The sequence below is a fragment of the Clupea harengus genome, chromosome 10 (assembly GCF_900700415.2).
Source record: "Clupea harengus chromosome 10, Ch_v2.0.2, whole genome shotgun sequence".
NCBI lineage: Eukaryota > Metazoa > Chordata > Actinopteri > Clupeiformes > Clupeidae > Clupea > Clupea harengus.
In genome coordinates this window covers 13,979,980-14,000,886 of record NC_045161.1, presented here as the reverse complement: position 1 = coordinate 14,000,886, position 20,907 = coordinate 13,979,980, and the positions used below count along the sequence as shown (strand labels likewise).

General features: G+C 46.5%; 1 protein-coding gene across 3 annotated transcripts in view; it reads left to right on the top strand.

Moving 5' to 3' along the window:
* dennd1b (DENN/MADD domain containing 1B) overlaps positions 1-20,899 on the top strand; it is a 99,698-nt gene extending 78,799 nt beyond the window's left edge. For 2 of the 3 annotated variants that reach the window (XM_031575465.1, XM_031575466.2), the window contains 9 exons: positions 1,710-1,800; positions 2,115-2,155; positions 2,794-2,829; positions 3,419-3,475; positions 4,800-4,889; positions 5,516-5,602; positions 14,365-14,438; positions 14,833-15,058; positions 15,297-20,899. In XM_031575465.1, coding sequence (XP_031431325.1) covers positions 1,710-1,800; positions 2,115-2,155; positions 2,794-2,829; positions 3,419-3,475; positions 4,800-4,889; positions 5,516-5,602; positions 14,365-14,438; positions 14,833-15,058; positions 15,297-16,085 — 1,491 coding nt within the window. In that variant the 3' untranslated portion in view covers positions 16,086-20,899. The remainder of the gene's footprint in view (positions 1-1,709; positions 1,801-2,114; positions 2,156-2,793; positions 2,830-3,418; positions 3,476-4,799; positions 4,890-5,515; positions 5,603-14,364; positions 14,439-14,832; positions 15,059-15,296) is intronic. The other variant, XM_031575468.2, reaches the window with a different exon arrangement.
* Positions 20,900-20,907: the final 8 nt, after the last annotated feature.

Sequence of the window (20,907 nt, the reverse complement as noted above, 5' to 3'; positions counted from 1 at the left end):
CTCATTTTGAACATTGACTGATAAATATTTTAATAGCAGAGTGTGTGGGTCATTGGTGCCCTGCACTTACATAGATGTTTATTGCTTAACAGGTGGTAGGAGAGTCAAACCTTTTTTTACATGGGGCGAAGTGTTATCATCCACGTAATTGCATAGGTTATGATATGCTACAGCTGACTGCTCCTGCAGACCATTTTCTTGCGTGCGTTCTTGTTATTATTATTATTATTGTTATTATTATTATTATTATTATTATTATTCAGCCTCTTTTGACTAACATCATGCAATCATGTACATTCATCATAAAAAAACAATTACAAAACTTGAGGCGTAATCATGTGGTGTTTGGGATGCTAGAGCTATCATAGATAACAAAAGAATCTTTATTAAAATCCCTAAAAAAATGCAGTTAGCACAGCTAAACATTACTAAATAAACACAGGAACCTTTATGAGGACAATCAGTTGTTTGTGGTGTGTGTGCGCGTGTGTGCCTGCGTGCATTTTATATCCTTGGTTACTAGTGCCATCATATCCCTTTAATGAGCAAATGTGTGTGTGCCTGGTAGTGCTGGTCCAAAGATCTTTGTGTGTGTGTGTGTGTGTGTGTGTGCGTGTGTGTGTGTGTGTGTGTGTGTGTGTGTGTGTGTGTGTGTGTGTGTGTGTGTGTGTGTGTGTGTGTGTGTGTGTGTGTTCGTAATCTGATAGCGGCTGAGCGGGGATGATGGGGGTGCTTTGGAGATGGTGCTAAGGCGCCGTGATGAGGCTCTCTAATTGGGGCTGGTCCGGCCGCGGCTCGACCCTCCGCGCACCTCCTTCATTAGGAGAGCGGTAATGACGCGTCCCTCCACCCGAGCGACCCGTCCCCAGTGGCCAGTGGCAAAGCCTCTCATACCCCAGAGATCCACAGGGATACACCTACAACAACATGGCTAGACATGATCATGCACAAATACAATAACCATTCAACTACACATTTCACACACACACGCACAGCACACACACACACACACACACACACGTGCCCACTGTCCACACGGGTACACACTTAGCTGTTGTCACAAACATGGAGACACATACACACAGAGATATGCACTTAACACAGAGTTATTAATACAGGTGTCAGTCAGTTTGACGTGTCTTTCATTACAGATGTTTTGTATTGATAGGCCTCTGATAATGAGAGATGTATTAAAGTATTTTTATGGAGGCACTGATCATTACTGTTAGATCGTTACTATTAGATTTCACACACTGGGTCACTTCTGAAACATGGCTTTGTTGTTAGGAGTCCGTAGCGAGGGGATTTGTGAGGAATGCGTGCAGCGTGGCCAGGTTTATCACCCAACGCCCTACAAGTCATAATTGGCATATTTATTACAGGAAAATTACAAGGAAAAGGATTAGGCCTTTAAAGGTTGGGTTCTCAGCAAGGAGGGAGGAAATTAAATTTCAGCGAAGACGCCGCGCGTGCTGCGCCACACCGCACTCTAGTCCGCTCCGGTTCACTCAGCTGCACCGCCGACACACCTGATCCGAATTATCCCAGCTTTCCTTTCCGCTTGTTCACTTCCCGCCAACACGTCTGGAATGGAGAGTTGGCTATCTGAACACCACCACCACCACCACCACCACCCCCACCCCATAATCTCTACACCCCACACTGCCCCTCCCTGTCTGAATAAGCTGTGATGTAATTTATGCTTGCAGTTCATCGATGGCAGATTGGCCAAATTAAACGCAGGCCGGGGCTTCACCGATATGTTTGAGGAGGAGATCACAGAGGGAGGCTTCTGTGGAAGTGAGTGGCCCTGCACATGCACACGTACCTACACACACACACACATACACACACACACACACACACACACACACACACACATCGTACGTATATATATACACACATAGACATTCCCACAGATATACCTCATTTCATATAAATAGAAACTCAGTTTGTCAGATTGATGAAGAGCACAGAGCGCTCACATGCATACTTGCTTTAGCACCATTAACTTCAGTCTGGGCCAACGCCACTAGCCAGTGGAAAACAGTCCTATGTCTAGTCTATGTTAACGCTGCCTTGCCCACTGTCTCACTAATGTCCTACATTCCCAGGTAACACCAGGTCTTACCAGCAGTGGATGCATACAGTGAAGGTGGGTTATTCATTCTGCCTGTAAGGTTGACTTCACATATTTGCATCTGTATCTCCACTTCAGCAATATCATCTTTTTAAGTTCAGCCATTGTGTACCAGATATTGGCCAGTAGTCAGTGGAAATGTAGGAAATTAATAAAATTGCATAGATCAGTTGGATACTTTTTTAGGCGCACAGCGTGGGGGGAAAATATGACATCACATGAGTTTGGGCCGGGGGTTTTATCAGAAGCCGTGGTTGTGAGGCTTGGACAGCTTAGATGCAGAGATGTCGAGATGGCAGAGATTTGACGTGACAGACGCTCATCTCAGAAGACTCGTTGGTCTGGCAGGAAACATAACTGCCGCACGATAGATTTAACAGAGAGCGTGCGAGACAGAGGCAGAGAAGAAAAAAGAAAAAAAAGGGAAAACGATCCTTTCACTCTGCAGGCAGCAAGGGAAGGAATGAGACCTCTGGGGTGCATCTTCAGGCATTCTGTTAAAAGTTCACGTCTCCTGATTGAAGCACATTCATGAGTCCACATTGCTTACTTTTGTTTATATTTAGTCAGATTAAAAAACTGTATAGATTGTCTAGAGGACTGTATTGTTTAGTTGTTGATCTGTATTTGTTCATTGTTTCTGGTCCATGCAGAAAGGAGGTGCTTTTTTCAATACAGCAGTGTTCAAGGTAAGCCATAAACACAGCTCAACTGTGCTCAACAAAAATGACTGTGTGTGTGTGTGTGTGTGTGTGTGTGTGTGTGTGTGTGAGAGAGACAGAGAGAAATGTGTTGTTTGTGTCATGCCCACAATTCTGCTATACAGTATTGCACTTCATGCCTCCAGCTTATGTCATTTATGTATATTGTATGTACACATAAAATCCATTGGATTGCTTTATACGTCACTTTCCCTGTATACTCACTACGACAATATTCACCAAGCTATTCCACATGACTTTCATGTGGTTCATGTAAAGTTTGACCTGAAGTTAGTAGGTGCTTCGCTTTCCGTGGGCCTAATTACTTTCTGTTCAGATAATCGTATGCCAGCCACTAGTCCGATTCCCCAGTCTTTGTAGTGTCCGTATGGTTCTGTTGTCTACAGTAGTCCTATTCCCCCCCTCCCCCCCCCTCCCGTGCACTGTGCCATTGAAGTGCTCTTTGTTGTGTGGAATCAAAAATGACCATTCAAATGAGAGCGGCTGCCTTCTGTTCTGTTTGTTTTGATTGTCTCTCTTTTTTTCCCCTGTCCTTTATCTCTTTCTCTCTTCAAAGACCAAGAGTCACGTCAAGCAAGGCTTTAGGGGGATGCGGAGCCGACTGAAGCAAAGGGTGAGATGCGCGCACGCACACACACACACACACACACACACACACACACACGCACCTACACACACACACGCACCTACACACACACACACACATACACACACACACACACACACACACACAAACACTGTATTCAAATATGCAGACAAACAGACATGCTAACAGATATTATAGGCACGCATACAGTTTGGTTCGCTCTCAGACAAATACGCATGTGATTGTAATGTCATTCACGTGTTCACACCCAAAGATTCATAACACATGTTGTCACACATTCTCTGTTTCTCTCTCTCTCTCACACACACTATTACACACACAGACACACACACACACACATATACTCACTCTCTTTCTCTCCCACACACACACACAGAAACACACAGACTGATTTATATGTAGCATGCGGCCGGCTCAGGCGAGCGGAGATGCTGGTGGGGTTTTTAATGACTTGTGAAGCCCTGCTTTAGTGTTTGGGGTGCGTACATTTTTAACGCCGCAGCCCCGGGCTATAGCCTGTCATGTCCCTACCCCCCCAACACACACACACTCACCACCCTCACCCCCACCTTCAGGACTCTCTCTCTCTCTCTCGCTGGCCGCCGACCTGCCTCATTGTCGGTACGTCTCATCAGCGGCACTGTGCCCGTCGTCTTCAAAGCCGCACGTAACGAGATGTATGTTTTCATGAAGCGCCACCACTTTGATAGCGCAATCGCGGGCCGCTCCCTCGTGCCAGCAGACCTCAGCTCAGGGCCCAACCAGAGAGGGGAAGAGAGGGAGGGAGAGACAGACATGGAGAGAAAGAGAGAGAAAGAGAGAGAGAGAGAGGGTGAAACAAAAGAAATAGAGATGGGAAGAGCAGGTGAAGCTCTTGTCACCTTCAAAAACAGAACAATAGGTGAAAGAAGCGTGCCGTGTTAGAGTGTGTGTGTGTGTGTGGGCGTCTGTGCTACACATCTGTGTGAGCATGAACATCTGAACATCAGAGGACCAACAACAGGTACAAGATCTACCGGACGAATGGCGCTGATCAGATGACAGCCCAAAAGTGGCATTTGTAATTAGTATGAGCACAGTGCAAGTGCAGTTTATTTAAGGGTGGTTATTCTTAGGCAATGACTTTCTTTCCCTCTTTTTTGCCTTCTCTCACACTCACTCACTTTTGCTATCTCGGGTTTTTCACACACACACACACACACACACACACACACACACACACACACACACACACACACACACACACACACACACACACACACACACACACAGATATATACTGACGCACTCTTTTTTTTCTCTCTCACACTCCACTCTCTCTTCCCCATAGCCGGGTGATGATGATGACAGGTCATGCGGTGGCGGCTCCCCTACCAGCACTAAGAGTCTCTCGCCACGGAGGCTTCAGAAGAGAAGAAAGGTGAGGCCTCTATATACCTCTGACTTCACCTCTCCTCTCCTTCCTCCTCTCTCTTCCTCTCTCCCTTCCTCTTCCTCGGGTCCACTCACTCATTCACCATATTTATTCATGGCCAGTGTTGCCAGTGTTGGGGTGAGAGGTCACGGCTGGTTCAGCTCTTCAAGCACTGACATTTGCACACCAGTAGGTCTGAGGCTGCCCTTCACCACGTAGGCCCAGCATTGACTGACAGCTCTAGTGTTGAAAAGGTGTGTTTGTATCTGTCTGTCTGTCTGTCTGTGTGTGTGTGTGTGTGTGTGTGTGTGTGTGTGTGTGTGTGTGTGTGTGTGTGTGTGTGTGTGTGTGTGTGTGTGTGTGTGTGTGTAGGGTGCAGATATCCTCTGTCTCTTTTTCTCTTATACCCTCATTTCTCGACCTGTTTTCTCCTCCTTGTCTCTCATTGCCTCTTGTTGCATACTATGTACTCTTCTCTCCCTTTTCCTCCCTCCTTAATGTCTATCATTTCATTTCCCCTGACTTCCCTTTGTGTCTTTCCCTCTCCATCTTCTCCTCTCCCATCCTCCGATCCTGTCCGATCCTCCCTCTCTCCCTCTCCTTCTCCCTCCCTCCCTCTTCATGAAAGCAAGGCCTTTCCTCACCAAGTTAACCCTCTGAACTGCATGGACGCTCTTCTGCTAAGAGTGACAGGAGCTAGGAGCGCAGAGGACGTCTTTGTGAGTAGTCTTGGCTTTAGTGTTTAGTATGGCCATGGCTCTTTTAGATTTTTTTTTTTTAAATAAGCAGTAGAATCTGGATCACGCACACAAACACACACTCTCACACTCTCTCTCACACACACACATACATAAGCATATGCTCCATGCTCCATACTGTGTCTGTTGTGGCTGGTGGATCTATATGAGCAGAGCTCATGGGAATGAAGTGCACCCCCTTCAGATGAGCTGTCTGAATGTGCAGCTGTAGCCTCTAAATAAGAGGCGAAGGTTCTCAGCAGAGATCTATCATGTCTCATTTCCTCGCACACGCCAAGCGCCACAACAGCTAATTAAACGAGGGGGATCTCCTCAGACGTGTAGGCTAATGAAAGTATGTTCAGAAAGTTTTTGAAGAGTATTATTTGGGAGATCTCAAAGGCCTCTCTGAGCCCTAGTTGAATGGATGTGCATGGCATGGCATGGCATGTTGTGCAGTGTCTGGCCTCAGACACACTTCATTTCTGTTATCATTTTCTGCCAGTGTGCAAGCGTTTTTTCTGCGCCATCATTAGTAAGAGTGTGTGAGCATGTCGCCTGTGTGAAGCAGAAGAACGAGTGGGGCCATTTCTTTTGTTCTCCGTCTCCATCTTCCATCCCTGGTCGCACTCGTGGGTCTGCTTTTCCTACTTGCTCTCTTTTTTTCTCTCTCCGCCTTTCTCTCTCCATGCCTTTTTGTCTCGCGTTTTGTTCCCCTCCCCAAATCCCCATGCTCACTCACTGCATTGGACCCAGCGCTCTAGACACTGGCAGCTCCCCAGACATCCTGCATTAATACACACACACACACACACACACACACACACACACACACACACACACACACACACACACACACACACACACACACACACACACACACGCACACACCCACACACCCACACTTTCTCACACACACACACTCTCTCACACACACACACACACACACACACACACACACACACACACACACACACACACAAATGAGTCAGATCCTCAGTCCTCTCTGCTGACATCCCAGTGGTCAGGAGCTATGGGATTTGGAGCTCTGCATCGATCTGGCCTTCATCTCAGCCAGCCCCTCTTGCTCCAGTGGGTCCCACCACTCCCTCAGCCTAACACTCTTCTACAACTCAGGCAGGATCTGTGTGTGTGTGTGCGTCTGTGCGGATGCGTGCCTGAGTCTATCTGCATATGTGTTGTACATGTGTCTGAGTGTGTTCATGGGGTGTAAAAGTGAAGAGTTTTATTCTTTGATAAAACTTCTGGAAGCTTCCATAGTAGTTTCCGTATTATGTCATTGAATGAGACAATAGATTTAGTTATTTAACAGAGTAAATGTGCCAGATTTTCTTGATATAATTTGTATTTACTGTTCTCATGATGGGTCATTGACAGGAGTCCGGCTTCAGGATTCAGGCTGCATTCTGACAATATGTGCTTAGCCATGCCCCCCCCCCCCCCACACACACACACACACAAAAAACAGCACAACAGCATAGATTTCAGTACCGGATCACGGATAGCCATGCATAGTCTTGAATTATAAATGAAGTGCATCTGGTTTTGACCACTGGAGATTTCAATCTGAAGATGTCTCATCCGCATTACCTAGAGTCTCGGCCGCATGTGGCAGCATGGATGATGCACTTTTTATATCTCAGTCATGTAAAGCGGTAAAGCAAATCTCCCGTCAACTTACTGTGTAAGTTTTGCCACTCTGTCACTGAGCCACCCTGGGATGTCAGAGAGGCTGCCGTCACGCCTCTGCTGCAGAGGTTCCTGGAAGGGGTGTCTGTGGCCGCGGCCCTGGGCAAGCGGGCCTGGATGAGTGTCAGCACTTTTCTCAGGACAGTTTTCCGGGTGGCGTAGTTAAAAATGCAAACGTTTCTGTTTGTGATATTATTTGAGTCATTTTTGGAAATAAAATGCGGCCTTGCTTTCAGAAACTGTGCCACACATTATATAAACAGAAATGCACACACGAACACTTACTTTTCCCTCTCTGTCTGTCTCACACACACACACACACACACATGCAAGCACATATGCACACGCACAGAAGCATTTCTAGTTGGCATGAGGAAGCATCACTCATGTCAAAGTGAGTGGAAGTTTGTATGTGTGACGGGTGTGTGTGTGCGTAAACAAGTGTGTGTGTGTGTGTGTTTTTGTCATTAAGCCCAAACTCTTGCTGTATCAAGTGATGCATCCAAGTTGTTGCAGTCTCCCACGCAAGCTCCACCCATGACTGTATAACCGACACAAGATAGCAGGGGACCCTATGAGCTTTGTTTATTTATATGCTGTAGGCCAAAGCTCTGGTGAGTGTTGCCCTTATCAGACGGGTCTCACAACAGCCGTGTGTTCCACAAGGCCAAAGCTCCGGCTGGTGCTATCTGGATCGGACCGTGGGGCGTATTTGTTTGATTATTTTTTATTTTTCAAAATCTAGGGTTCTCTCCTTCTCGGTCTTTCATTAGCTTAGTTCCATTCTACTGTGTTGTTGTTGAGGCTTGAATAAACACAGGGAAGAAAAGGGGTGGAGACAAGGCTACAAATTAGTTTTTTTTTGTAATCTTTAAAAGGGAGTCCTGGACACACACACACACACACACACACACACACACACACACACACACACACACCGGCGTGGGCAGCAGCCGCCACAAATCCCTGCTCATCGTCACGGTAACGGGGCCCTTGGGATCCCTGCTTCAGAGACACTGGAGAGATGTCAGGTCCCAAAGTGCATGATATCTATGTGTATGAGAGAGAGAGTAGACTGGACACACTGTCCATTGGCCAGAAAGAGTTAGCCATCGATACTCTTCACAATCAATAGCAGAAATCAGTGTGGCATTCAGTTGTCACCGACTGTCTCCAACAAATATGGCGGCAGCACATCTGTGTTTTTTTTTTCAATTTTTGTTTTTTCATTATAAAGCAGTGTGCCAGAATGCCTTGTTCGAGAGCCAGATTGCAGTGATGTGCCGATGTTACTTACAGATATCATAATGAAAAACATGACTGCAATGAACTGGCCCTTCATGTCCCATTGGCAGCAGACAAATGTGGTTATGCCTCAGAGTGTGTAATTTATTATTACAGAGATGTGTGCTATTGCACCAATGTGGACTGGTATACAGTTATTATTTCAGAGCGGGGTGGAGGGTTAATCAACACGTCCACTCTGCTTCTGGACTAATCTCCTTTATGAAGCCGAGGCCCAGTGGGTTACGTTTAGAGGCACAGCGCCTCAGGGGAAGAGAGGCCAGGGGCGTGCGCACACACACACACACACACACACCACTGCCCACATATGCACAAGAGTTCACACATACACTCACCAAGTAACAGCACATGAACACACACACACACACGCACGCGCACGCGCACGCGCGCGCACACACACACATCAGATGAGAAGACCAGATGGATAGCCCTCAGCCAGCAGTGGCTTTACCAGCCCTGAATACTAACAAAAGAAGCTCTCACGCACACACACACACACACACACGCTCCAATCAAAAAAGTGTCTGCTAACGTGGTCCTGGTTCCTTTTGTATTTGGTTCACATGGATGCTGGAGATGAATGCTGGCATAGAGGACACGCACACACACAGACACACACACAAAGTGTTGGGAAGGTTACTTTTAAAATGCAATAGGCTAGAGATTATTACTTACCCTGTTACAAATGTAATAAGTAACGTAACTTATTACATTTGATTACTTTTTGATTTGCAGATAAGAGGCAGTCCAAATTCACCCAGATTCAAGACTATAAAACGAACCAATCAAAAACAACGCTTAGAATTATATGACATACTGCCAAATGAATGGAGCTAGTAGTTGAAAAGATGCAAAGCAACAGAATGAATATTATATTCAACATTTATATGTAGAATTGTTTGATTCTGCTTATGCCTTAAAGCGTCTTACTGAAAAGAATATATTGGTATGTAAGGTCTATGTAATCACCAACATTTTGATTAGTAATTTTAATTGAATTACCTTTTTTTCTCAGTAATTGTAACAGATTACAATAACATTTATTTTGTTATTTAATTACATAACTCATACATACATAACTTACTTGTAACTAGTTACTCCCCAACCCTGTGCACAGAACAACACAAAGCACACAACACCCCACTTAGAGGGCCACTGAGGGTGTATTTCAAGTGACTAGTCTCCTCCACCCTGAGCATGAGCTAAATTATGGAAAGACCGTGGATTATAGTGAGAGAGAGAAGAGTTCTAATTTAAAGCCAGGCATCTATTTGATTCCCCTACGCTCTGTAACGTGTGTGTATAAGTTGTAATGCCAGAATAATGATAGTGATTCCCCTACGCTCTATATAAATTGTAATGCCAGAATAATGATAGTGATTCCACTACGCTCTGTAACATGTATATAAGTTTGTAATGCCAGAATAATGATAGTGATTCCCCTACGCTTTGTAACATGTATATAAGTTTGTAATGCCAGAATAATGATAGTGATTCCACTACGCTCTGTAACATGTATATAAGTTTGTAATGCCAGAATAATGATAGTGATTCCCCTACGCTTTGTAACATGTATATAAGTTTGTAATGCCAGAATAATGATAGTGATTCCCCTACGCTCTGTAAAGTGCATATAAGTTGTAATGCCAGAATAATGATAGTGATTTGTCCTGTGGAGGACCATGTGAAATGTCACTTAAAATTCATATTATTCTGGAGGAGTGGCCTTTCCCATCACCCCCCATTATCAGCATGCTTACCAAAAGGATGCATGACAGGCCAAGGTGTAAATGTGCGTCTGCGTGTGTGTGTGTGTGTGTGCGTGCGTGTCTGTGCCTGCGTGTCTGTGCGTGTGTGTGTGTGTGGTTGTCTCTCTCTGTCTGTTTTTCTGTCTATGTGCATGGCCAGTCTGCACTCACACCCATTGCAAGTCACAAACACACATTTCTGGGGTGCCATGCCTGGTGTGCATACGGTATTCATTTATGCTTAATGGTTCTCAGCCAGGCTCTTTTCTACATTTGCACATACACACACACACACACTCACGCTCACACTCACACTCAGAGGTAGGATTTTGTGTGTGTGTGTGTGTGTGTGTGTGTGTGTGTGTGTGGACATAAATGCAGCTCGGCCACGCTGCTGTGACACCATGCAAATCTGGAGGGCTGCCAGTGTTGGGAATAGTTTTGTTGGGTGTCAGAAAACATTGACACACAGTGCAATGGTTTTGGGGGGTGATGGTAGGGGGGCTGTGGGGGGGCTGGAGGGGGGAGGGGGGGTGAGCTGGCTCGTCGTCCATGTCTCTCCACTCATGTCTGCTTGGCCATGATGAGGAGAGGATGTGCAGCTGTCAGTCTGTGTGTGAATGTGTGTGTGTGTGTGTGTGTGTTTGCATTTGTGTGTATGTGTGTGCTCTCACTTCTATCCAATATGATTGTTGTTTGTCAGATTGTTTTGCGGGTTTATCCGGAGTCCCCTTGGCACAGAAAACGCCCTCCCAAGTAACTGTAACTAAAGTGCCATCTACTGGCGAATTGTCAGCATTGCAGACTCTATGTCAGCTTTTTTTTATTTGACTTCATTTATTTAATAATTTTTTAAAACAAGATGTGCAGAAATTACTCCTTTTGAATGTGTTTGTCCAGAGTGCTTTCAGACGAAGCCAGTTGGGCCGACGAAAGCAAAGGATCTTTGGCGGGCGAGAGACAACGTCTTGGGGCTTTCCTTTCATTGACTTTATTTGTTTTTGAAGAAACTCTTGAAATCGAGATGCAGACTTGGCCGAGGCTCCAGCGCCTTTCTTCTTCATTTTGGGCAGGAGGATTGCGGGGGGGGATTTGGGATGGGGACGTTAGTTTGCATTTTTCCCAGCTTATCTCATATAGGCTGCCAGGAGATGAGATCAGTGGCTACTTAGAAACGCCATCTGAAACGCCCAGCACCGAGACGCGGGCAGCAGCTTCGCAGGCGCACATGGGAGAGGGCTGGGTGTGTTGAAACTGGAATCATCTCTCCTACTAAAAAAAGGTCCTCGTAGTAATGACTGCGCTTTTCTCTACACACAACTACCATGTAGCACAGTGAATTCCCCCTATACTGTGCCTGAATAATGTCATATCTGAGGTTTTTGATGCAGGTTTGTAGGTTTGGGGGTGTGTGTGTCAGAACTCCTGAAATGTAATTCTGAATGGCCTTTCCTGCTTACCTTTCTGCAGTGTTCTACTCAGTCAGAGGACACACACTCTTGTGTGCCTGGTGTGCACACACACACACACACACACACACACACACACACACTCACGTGTGCGCTAACTCTGACTTGAGGCCCGTGCTGCTCTGTAGTCTGATTTACTGAAGCTTTGACCCAACTAAATGGGCATTTCCCTTTTCCCTGACTCCTTGTCTCCATCACTCATTCTTTCTTTTTGTCTGTCTCTGTCTCGCGTGCACATTTTCCGTCCAAAGCCAGACCGTTGGTTCCGTAAAATGACTCAGACATTTTTTTCTCTATCAGTCTTTGCTCTTTTTTCCCCTCCTTCCCCTCTCATTCATTTCGGCTCGCATTCACATATTACTGAACTATCCCTGCTGCTGCTAATTCCTTCTCTCCTCATGATCACTGTTGTCCATGGGAAGCTGTGATGTCCCTCATCTTTTGGGAGACATGGCCTCAGTACTCTTTTCACCTCCTGCTGTGGCAGAGGTTAGATGTTAAATGTTGTAGATGTTGTGTGTGTGTGTGTGTGTCTCTCTTTCTTGTTGTGGACTGTTGCTATGTGTGTTGTGTTTCCTGACTGCGGTTGTGTGTGTTTGTGTGTGGTGTAAATCCTGACAAAGGTTGTGTTTCTAAATTGTGACCGATGCTGATCTATATGGTCCCCCACTCTTTGTTGCGGTGGCTGATCGCAGAAAGATTTGTGTGTGGTTATGGGTGCTTGTGCCTGTGTGAGTGAGCATGTTTGTGTGTTTGTGTGTGTGTGTGTGTGTGTTGATGCTGATGATTCCAGAGGAGTTGAGGCTCTTTGTTGTGGTGGCAGGACTCGGTAAGGCAGCTCTGTAATGAAGAAAATGGGGGGATGGGGCAGGGGCGGGGGGGGGGACCCCACTCACCCTGTTTTAATAAACACCTAGACAGACAGGGAGCCAGAGAGAGCCTTTGCTCCACTTTCTCCCCACTAACAGGCCTAAATAACTGCAAACTGCGTGACCGAGGAAGAGGAGGGGGAGGGAGGTTGAGCGCCATGCCTCAGCCCGCAAATGACGGGCCGGCGTCTCACAGGTGCACCCAGGGCCAGCGGCCACTCGCTCGGGCGATTTACTGCCCTGACACAGGAATCCATTAACGAAAAGTCCTTTCTCTTTTTCCTGTTTTGTTCTCTCTTTCTCTCTCACACACTCACTCTCTCTCTCTCTATGTCGCTTGTTCTCTCTCGCACACACACACAATTTTGGTAAAGAGGGCAGGGGTGGGGCTGAGGCCTTAAAGCCCTCCTGTAATCGCTTTCATTCCAGCTCCCAACTACCAGAGAGAGCCGAGCCAATCAGGGGCCCAACATGTGTTCCTGTTTACTCCTGAGCCAAGAGCCCTAAGTGGCCCACATACACACACATCCCTCAGCTATTTTTATGGAGAGGTGCTGGTTAACCCTTTCTACACAGTGTGTGTGTGTGTGTGTGTGTGTGTGCACAGCTTGAGGATGCGTTGTAGAGCCAGAGGGAAATGTTTGGTGTTTGTCAAGGTGCTACATTGCATACACTCATGTAGCAGCTGATCTGATATTTTACGCTTCCTGTCACAACATCTCTCTCTCTCTCTCTCTCTCTCTCTCTCTCTCTCTCTCTCTCTTAAAATGTTTCCCCTCTGTCCTCTCCACCAGTAATCAGCCCCTCATTTACTTGTGCCTCTTTGATGATTACACACAAAGTGGCATTTACTGGACCAGACTTGTGTGTGTGTGTGTGTGTGTGTGTGTTTGAGCGCCGTGGTAATGACTGAACTCTGTGTGTGTGTGTGTGTGTCTGACTGTCTGTCTGTCAGTATAGCAGCAGGAGAGCACGCTTCAGAATGCCTCCCCTCTCTAATTTGCCAGTGTAAAACTGTGGCACAGGTGTGTTTTAAAAGCAGAGGATTAGCTTGTCCGAGTGGCCGTGCCAACAGATATTAGCCCACACCTCCCAGAAGTCCCACTTCTGTAATCACCTCCAGCATAGCCATGGCAACAACAACCACAGCACCACAGCAGCAGCCCCAACTGTCTGCTCTCCAAGAATATACACACACACACACACACACACACACACACACACACACACACACGCACACGCACACGCACACGCACACGCACACGCACACACACACACATTTAACCACTCTCTGCATTTCCATGGTCACTCATGTCCACGCATCACTGGCTGAGCCACAAAGCCATTGACAAACTATTGACATTCACATTGAGGAAGTTTAGAAGAATGTGCTGTGTCACTGTCCGATCAAGCCATTGGCTGTGCGCTCATGTCATCGGCTTCCTCACCTCACTGGCTGTCCCCCCTCGTGATTGGCTCAGCTCTCATGTCATTGGCCTTGTCACGTCATTGGCTGTTCCCTCACATCATTGGCTTTTATTTCACATCTTTGGCTGTGCCTTCACACCGCCGATCGAGCCCTGAATTCACTGCGTGTGTGTGTGTGTGTGTGTGTGTGTGTTCCCCCCTGCCCCCCCATGCAGAATTACGACAGCAAGCTTGCCATCGGCTGTCCAGATTACACCCTGGATGAGGACGAGCAGGACAGCGCCAGCAAGTAAGAGTTGTTCTGCCACACGCGCTGCTGTTCAATAGAAATGGTCAGAGTGTTATGTAGATGATTATGAGCATGTTTGAGTGAGCGGTTTTGGGAGTGGGGGAGACCTCAGGCTGTGCTTGTCTGCCCTCTAGTGGCTGATGCATGAAACAACGTAGATGGGGAAAACTAGTTCACTCCCTCAGTTAAATCTTAGTGTTGTGCAACAGCATTAATATACACTGAATAAAGCCGTGGGTAGAAAGTTGATTATTACATAAATAAATGCTTAATCCTCTATATCTAGTATTTATATGTAGTGGTTGTGTTAATTATATGTGTGTGTGTGTGTGTGTGTGTGTGTGTGTGTGTGTGTGTGTGTGTGTGTGTGTGTGTGTGTGTGTGTGTTTGTCAGGATCTCGTCAGAAGACAGCGGGGAGGTGCCCTCCTACACGGAGGACAGCGACGACTCGTACGAGCTGGAGCCGGAGGTGGCCCCCTCCTCGGGCCACATGACGCTCCTGGAGGAGATCCTGGACTCGCTGAGCAGCACCAGCACCGGCACCCAGCCGGGCCGCCTCTCCGCAGCCAAGAGCCTGGACTTCCTGCGCTCCATTGACGAGCTGGACTACAAGCCCAAGGTGAGCGACGCGTTTGACTGACGCCAGGGCAAGGAGTAGGATTGGAACATGTGTTGCGGGGTGGTTCGGGTGGTGGGATCCATGCAGTTGCCTACCTATTAATGTCCAATAACTTAGTTGTCCACGTCTGGTCAGTTTGTCTTTGTCCCCTTCTCGTTTTTTCTCTCTGTTGAATGTGAGGGTGATATGGGGAGGGGATAGTATTTGAGTTGATGTGCTTTCTATGTGTGTTTTGTAGAGGAGACCCAGCCCATCCAGTGAGAGCCAGCAGACCTGTGGTGACAGCTGCAGCAGCACCAGCAGCTGTGGCGGGGTGGGTGGAGGAGGAGGAGGCGGCAGCAGCGGCGACGGCGGCAACGGGGGCTCATTTTGTTGTTCGACAGAGCCGGCCGGGGGCTGGCACCTGGGCCAGGATGACAGCGTGGTGCACGGTAAACACCTGCCCCCCTCGCCACGCCGCCGGCCCAGCTACAAACCCCCCGCTCCCGCGCAGCGGGCACGGGCTCACACTGACGACCCCGCAATACACACCTTACACACTCTATCGGTCCACACCAGCAGTGTCCCTCCAGCGCCCAAACCTTGTACCACACCCACACCACAAACACCCCCAAACTCCCCAGAAGATCTCCCCCAGTCAGAAAGGGACCCTCCGCAGTCTCCATCCCCTACGAGACGCCACCTGTCCAGCCCTGAATCTCTCAGCCTGGCTCCAGAGCCCCTGCCCAGCGGCCCAGAGTCCCAGCAGGCCACGCCTGGAGCCATCCGCCGGAGAGTCCTCTCCAAAGTGAAGCTGAAGAAGTACCAGGAGGGGACCAGGCAGAGTGCCGCCCTCATCCCCTGGCAGAGGGACGTCAGCGGGGCGGGAGAGAGAGAGGGCAAGAGGGATGAGCTTGAGGCGGGGCTGGAAGAGGAGGTGCAGGAGAAAGGCCTCCTGGAGGAGATCGAGTCCCTGTGCCACCTCAGCTCCTCCCTGCACACCAGCCTAGAGCTTACACAGGTGCACAACAACACTGACGAGAGCTGAGCAGACTGGCTAGGGTGCACACTTACACACACGCACACGCACACTTACACACACACACACACGTACGCACGCACACACAGACAGGCACACATACAGACACACATCTGTTAGACATATACAGCTCTTACAGGTACACACACAATGCAAATGCTCAGCTACGAGCTGAATGTTCTCAGACACACACGCGCACACACACACACACACACACACACATATACATACAGACACACATCTGTTAGACATATACACCAGCGATAGCTCTTTCAGGTACACACACAATGCAAATGCTCAGCTACGAGCTGAATGTTCTCACACACACACACACACACACACATCAATATCTTATGCAGGTATATAGAAAATATTCTCACACTCAAACCAGCAAGTGACCCGTTAAGCACACACACAAGTCGCGTTCCAGTCACATACTTCCATGTGTACACACACACACACACACACACACACACACATACACACACACATACACACACAAGATATTTTAAGGTCTTTTCTGTCCAACTGCCAGTTTCATGTTATGTCCTGCTGTACATTTAATTTAGAACTTTAGAATGTCTATATCTGAAACATGCACTCATCTTGTCCTTTCACTATATCTACATTCATGCAAACAAGGTTGAGCTGGAGGAAATCAGAACAGAATTGCGGCCCTGGAGGGAAGGTAGACAGTATTTTCTGACTACTAATGAAAAAAAGGGAGCCCTTATTTTCTCTCCTTTATCCCAATACAATTGCCCTTATATAGTGAGCATCCCTTTTAAAAAACCCTGTTGCAATGACTTGCACTTGTACAGAAGGGTACTTTATACATCACTGTTACATTGTAAGAATGACGCCACTATGTTACTTCCTGGTTCAAAGCGCTCGAGATGAGTTCAGAATGACTGAAGAGAATCCTCCACTGTAAGGCCACACGAGCATGCTGCAGTGCCTTAAAGAGGACGTCTTAATTAGCTTTTGGCAACGCCGTAATGTTACACGCAGCAGTCGGAATATGGTACTGTAGAAATGTAGGTAGAGCAGAGTAGAGCTTTATTGTAGAGTTATATATTTATGTACTGGAGGGCATGACCGGTGATTCTCAGGTCATCCATCAGAAAGAAAGTGTGTGCCGGCCCTGAAGCTGCACATTCTCAGAAACAAAAATCAGTTATGAACAAAGTTTGAGTTTGTAAAGATCAAACAGTATTTCATCCGTCTCTTCCGCCATGCCCTCATAGTAACAGTTAGTTGGGGCCAGTAGCCTAAGATAATAGAGCCGGTTACCTATCCAAGCACTTTTAAAAAAAGAAAAGAAAATCCTCTCTGTCCTTTCCCTTCCCTCACACTGCACCTGAAGTAGAATGAATCCAAATAGTGTTGATCAGTCATCCAAGTCACAAGAGATGAGTGCATGACTGCTAACTGAAAGGATGCGGTGAGAGAGAGGAGCCTCTGCAGAGACTGTACTGAACCCCATGTCTCTCCCCAGGGACGTCTTGAAAGACTGATGGAAACATCATGTCCAGTTTCGTCTGCTGTTGCTTGGTCGTTGTCCCTAATGCATTGTAAAGAAGCAATACTCTTAATGTAATTATGTAGGCGCAAGCTTTTTTCAGGGATCTTCACGTTCAGCTACCTATAGGCACATTCCCCGTGCCCAGCCCAAGAGGGAGCTGATTGGTTCAGCTCGACACCAGCCCTGGCAGAGGTGAGCTCCAGTGCGGTTTGGCCTCGGGTCAGTGCTGGTCTCATCCCTCCAGATGGAATGTGTAGGCTGGCGGGTTTTTTTTCTTTCTTTCTTTCTTTTCTCTTTAAGCAATTTATGTGGGGTGTCATTCCTCGGGACACTTTAATGATGTTTCTCACCCCCTCCCGGGCACTGCCCTGTAGTATCGACCCGCTCGTAAAGCTGTAGGCCTTTTTATTTCTTTATTTTCACATTTGAAAGACTCATTGTGGTCATTCCATTAGCTTCAGGAGAAGTTAGTGTTGCCCCGCTATGCCCATTGCCCTAGTACTGTTGCCAGTAGAGGGAGCAGACTCAGGAAGAGTCTGGGTCGTAGTCTAGGATTTCAGCCCAACCAAAACTTTCTATTATGCTATGCAAGGGTCAGTAATTTTCAAAGGTCCCTATCTGTTTCTTTATTTGTTATTGACCCCTTAAAAATGACAATATGATAAGTGTTTAATGTAGAACTATTGTAAGGTTACGCGGCCTTTAGGGCCCACATATGACCGTTATTGCTTTGTAAACTGAGATATGTTTATGCAAATCAGCATTACCTGTGAAAAACTCATCACTGAAGCTCTCTGTGTTCCTACATTAAGAAAGGAAAAAAAAATCTAGGAATACCTGTAATGATGTTTGATTGAAATTGGTTGGTGAGGAGGAATGGTCACTGTCGGACACTTTTCCAGTTTAAAGACCCGCTAGCATCACACTCTCTGCCATCATACATGAATTCACCAGTGACCGTACTGTTGTGGCTCGTCAGGTGTATTTTGCATGCCCATAAGCGGTTTGCCAGATATTTGGTCACCATTGAACCATTGGCACACACACACACACACACACACACACACACACACACACACACACACACACACACACACACACACACACACACACACACACACACACACACACACACACACACACACACACACACACCCACCCACCCATGCTAGTGAGGACTGTCGGACAGGGCCTAGCCAGCCTGGTGGCTGGAGAGCTGCCTCATCACGCCCCTGTTGTTAATCGACTAATCAAAAGACAGAGTTGGCTCAAGAACACTGTCACGCCTTTAGTGGCCACCTAATGGCAAGGTTAAAATACCTTTAAAGACCTGCACGCATGGCAGCTCTCCAGGAACAGGGCTGCCAAGCTCCTGCTTTATAGCTTTGCTAGGAGTCAACCCAAGATTGTAAGAGTGCCTTATGTGAATATTAAGTGTGTGTGTGTGTGTGGGGGGGGGGGGGGGGGGGGATAAAAGGATGGTATGTGGCATCATGCTCAAAATACAGAATCTGTCTACTGCAGGAACTGTGTTGGTCCGTACCATCGGCTTAAGTGTTAAATTCAAAATGGTACAGGAACTGACTACTGACCCATGTGAGTGAGGCCTGTGGGTCCTTGGGGTAAATGCATCAGGCACTAATGGTACAGCACGCGTGTTTGTCGTCCAAAGTTCCATTGCATGCACCACTGCCAGGCTTGTACTCATTTGATGCTGTTTGTCTGATATTGACATGTTTACGTCTTTGTCCTGTATTTTCTGGCCTGGCCCGGCCCTAGGCAGAAGAGTGGTCTTAAGTCTGCTCCAATTCCAAACCTATTCCAGAGGTGTAGCCATAAAGTTGAGGCAGTGTAGACTTAAGTAGAAATTAGGTCAGTATTGTTTTAGTTGTTTTTTTTTTTCTTTCTTTTTTACAGTGTGACTTAGTTTTGTTTGCAAGTGTACAGACACTTTATTGACATGGTGTTGGCCCAACTGTCCCTTTTTTCCCTCAGTAAAGCAACAAAGATGATCTCAACATCTTTCATTTACATTTTTCTTTTTTCCGTCTTTTGAGTGCAGTTGTTTCTGCTTATGCCGATAATTCTAAACTTTGACTGTCACAGTTGATGACAGTTTTTCCTGTATTTGACTGAATTGTGTGATTTTTACGTTCTTGGGCTTTTCAGTAATTGATTTTTATTTTCATTGACAAAACAGTAGAGTGTGTTCCATTTTGTCAGTTACTGCTTGTATCAGGAAAATCCATAAATGCCTTGCAAAATACCATTTTCAGTATATTTCAAATAATTCGATGTCTTAAAACACATGCTCTACACCCTTGAATGCTGTATGTTATGACATTCTTGTTATTGTCTATCTACTGTAGTTGCTTAGAGGGTCCACTGAAAAGAATCTGAACAAAATGAAGCTTTGCACATGTACATGAAGTTGCTCTCTGGTTGGTCAGATACACTTGTGTGTGTGCAGGGGGGCAAGCTTAAAATGTTACTGACATTGACTTTGTTGCTGTGCTTGCTGTGTGTACCACAAACCATGTGAAGTGTATTTTATTTCGATGAATAGGGACAATGATTGAGAAAGTAAACTGTAACTGAAAAGAACAGTTAAAGATGTATTGTACAGCATTTTGGGTAGGAGTGGAAATCCAGCAGAGCTCAATGGCATGTGACCACAATGTAATTTTAGCCCTGTTTTATTTACAGGGGCATCTAGTGGCTTGTGAGCAGCTCAATACATCTTTGATTTTATACTCATTTTTTTTGTTATGTATTTTATGTCCGGCCATGTTACATCAGCCATTTAAACATCAGTTTTCGATGTGAAGTAATATATTTATCCACGATGCTTTTTGAGAATGCTCTCCTTGAAATGAAAATCCCCTCATAACTAACATGTTGGGCAAAACCTTTGTGTGACTGGGAAGGATAAAAACGTGCAGTGTTTTGACCTCAGTGTCAAGAACCCGGAGACATCATCATCATCATATCACCATCCCTTGACTTTATTTCACATGGTGTTCAGTGACAATATACAGACAACAGTGTCACAGTAGTTGCGGCTCAGAAAAGCTGCAGCAGCAGAGTCAGCATCTGCAGGAAACATGTCGAGAGTGGTATTTGGGTACTGTGGCATTTTTGCGTAACGTCTGAATGCATTTACAAATTTGAGTGTTCTAACTCGACTGCACACTTGCATGTTCTCGATACAGAGAAGACTCTAAGTCAATCTCCTGTGCTATACAATTACTGGTACCACTGTATGCACTGTGAACAGAATAAATGATATACATGTTTATTCATGCC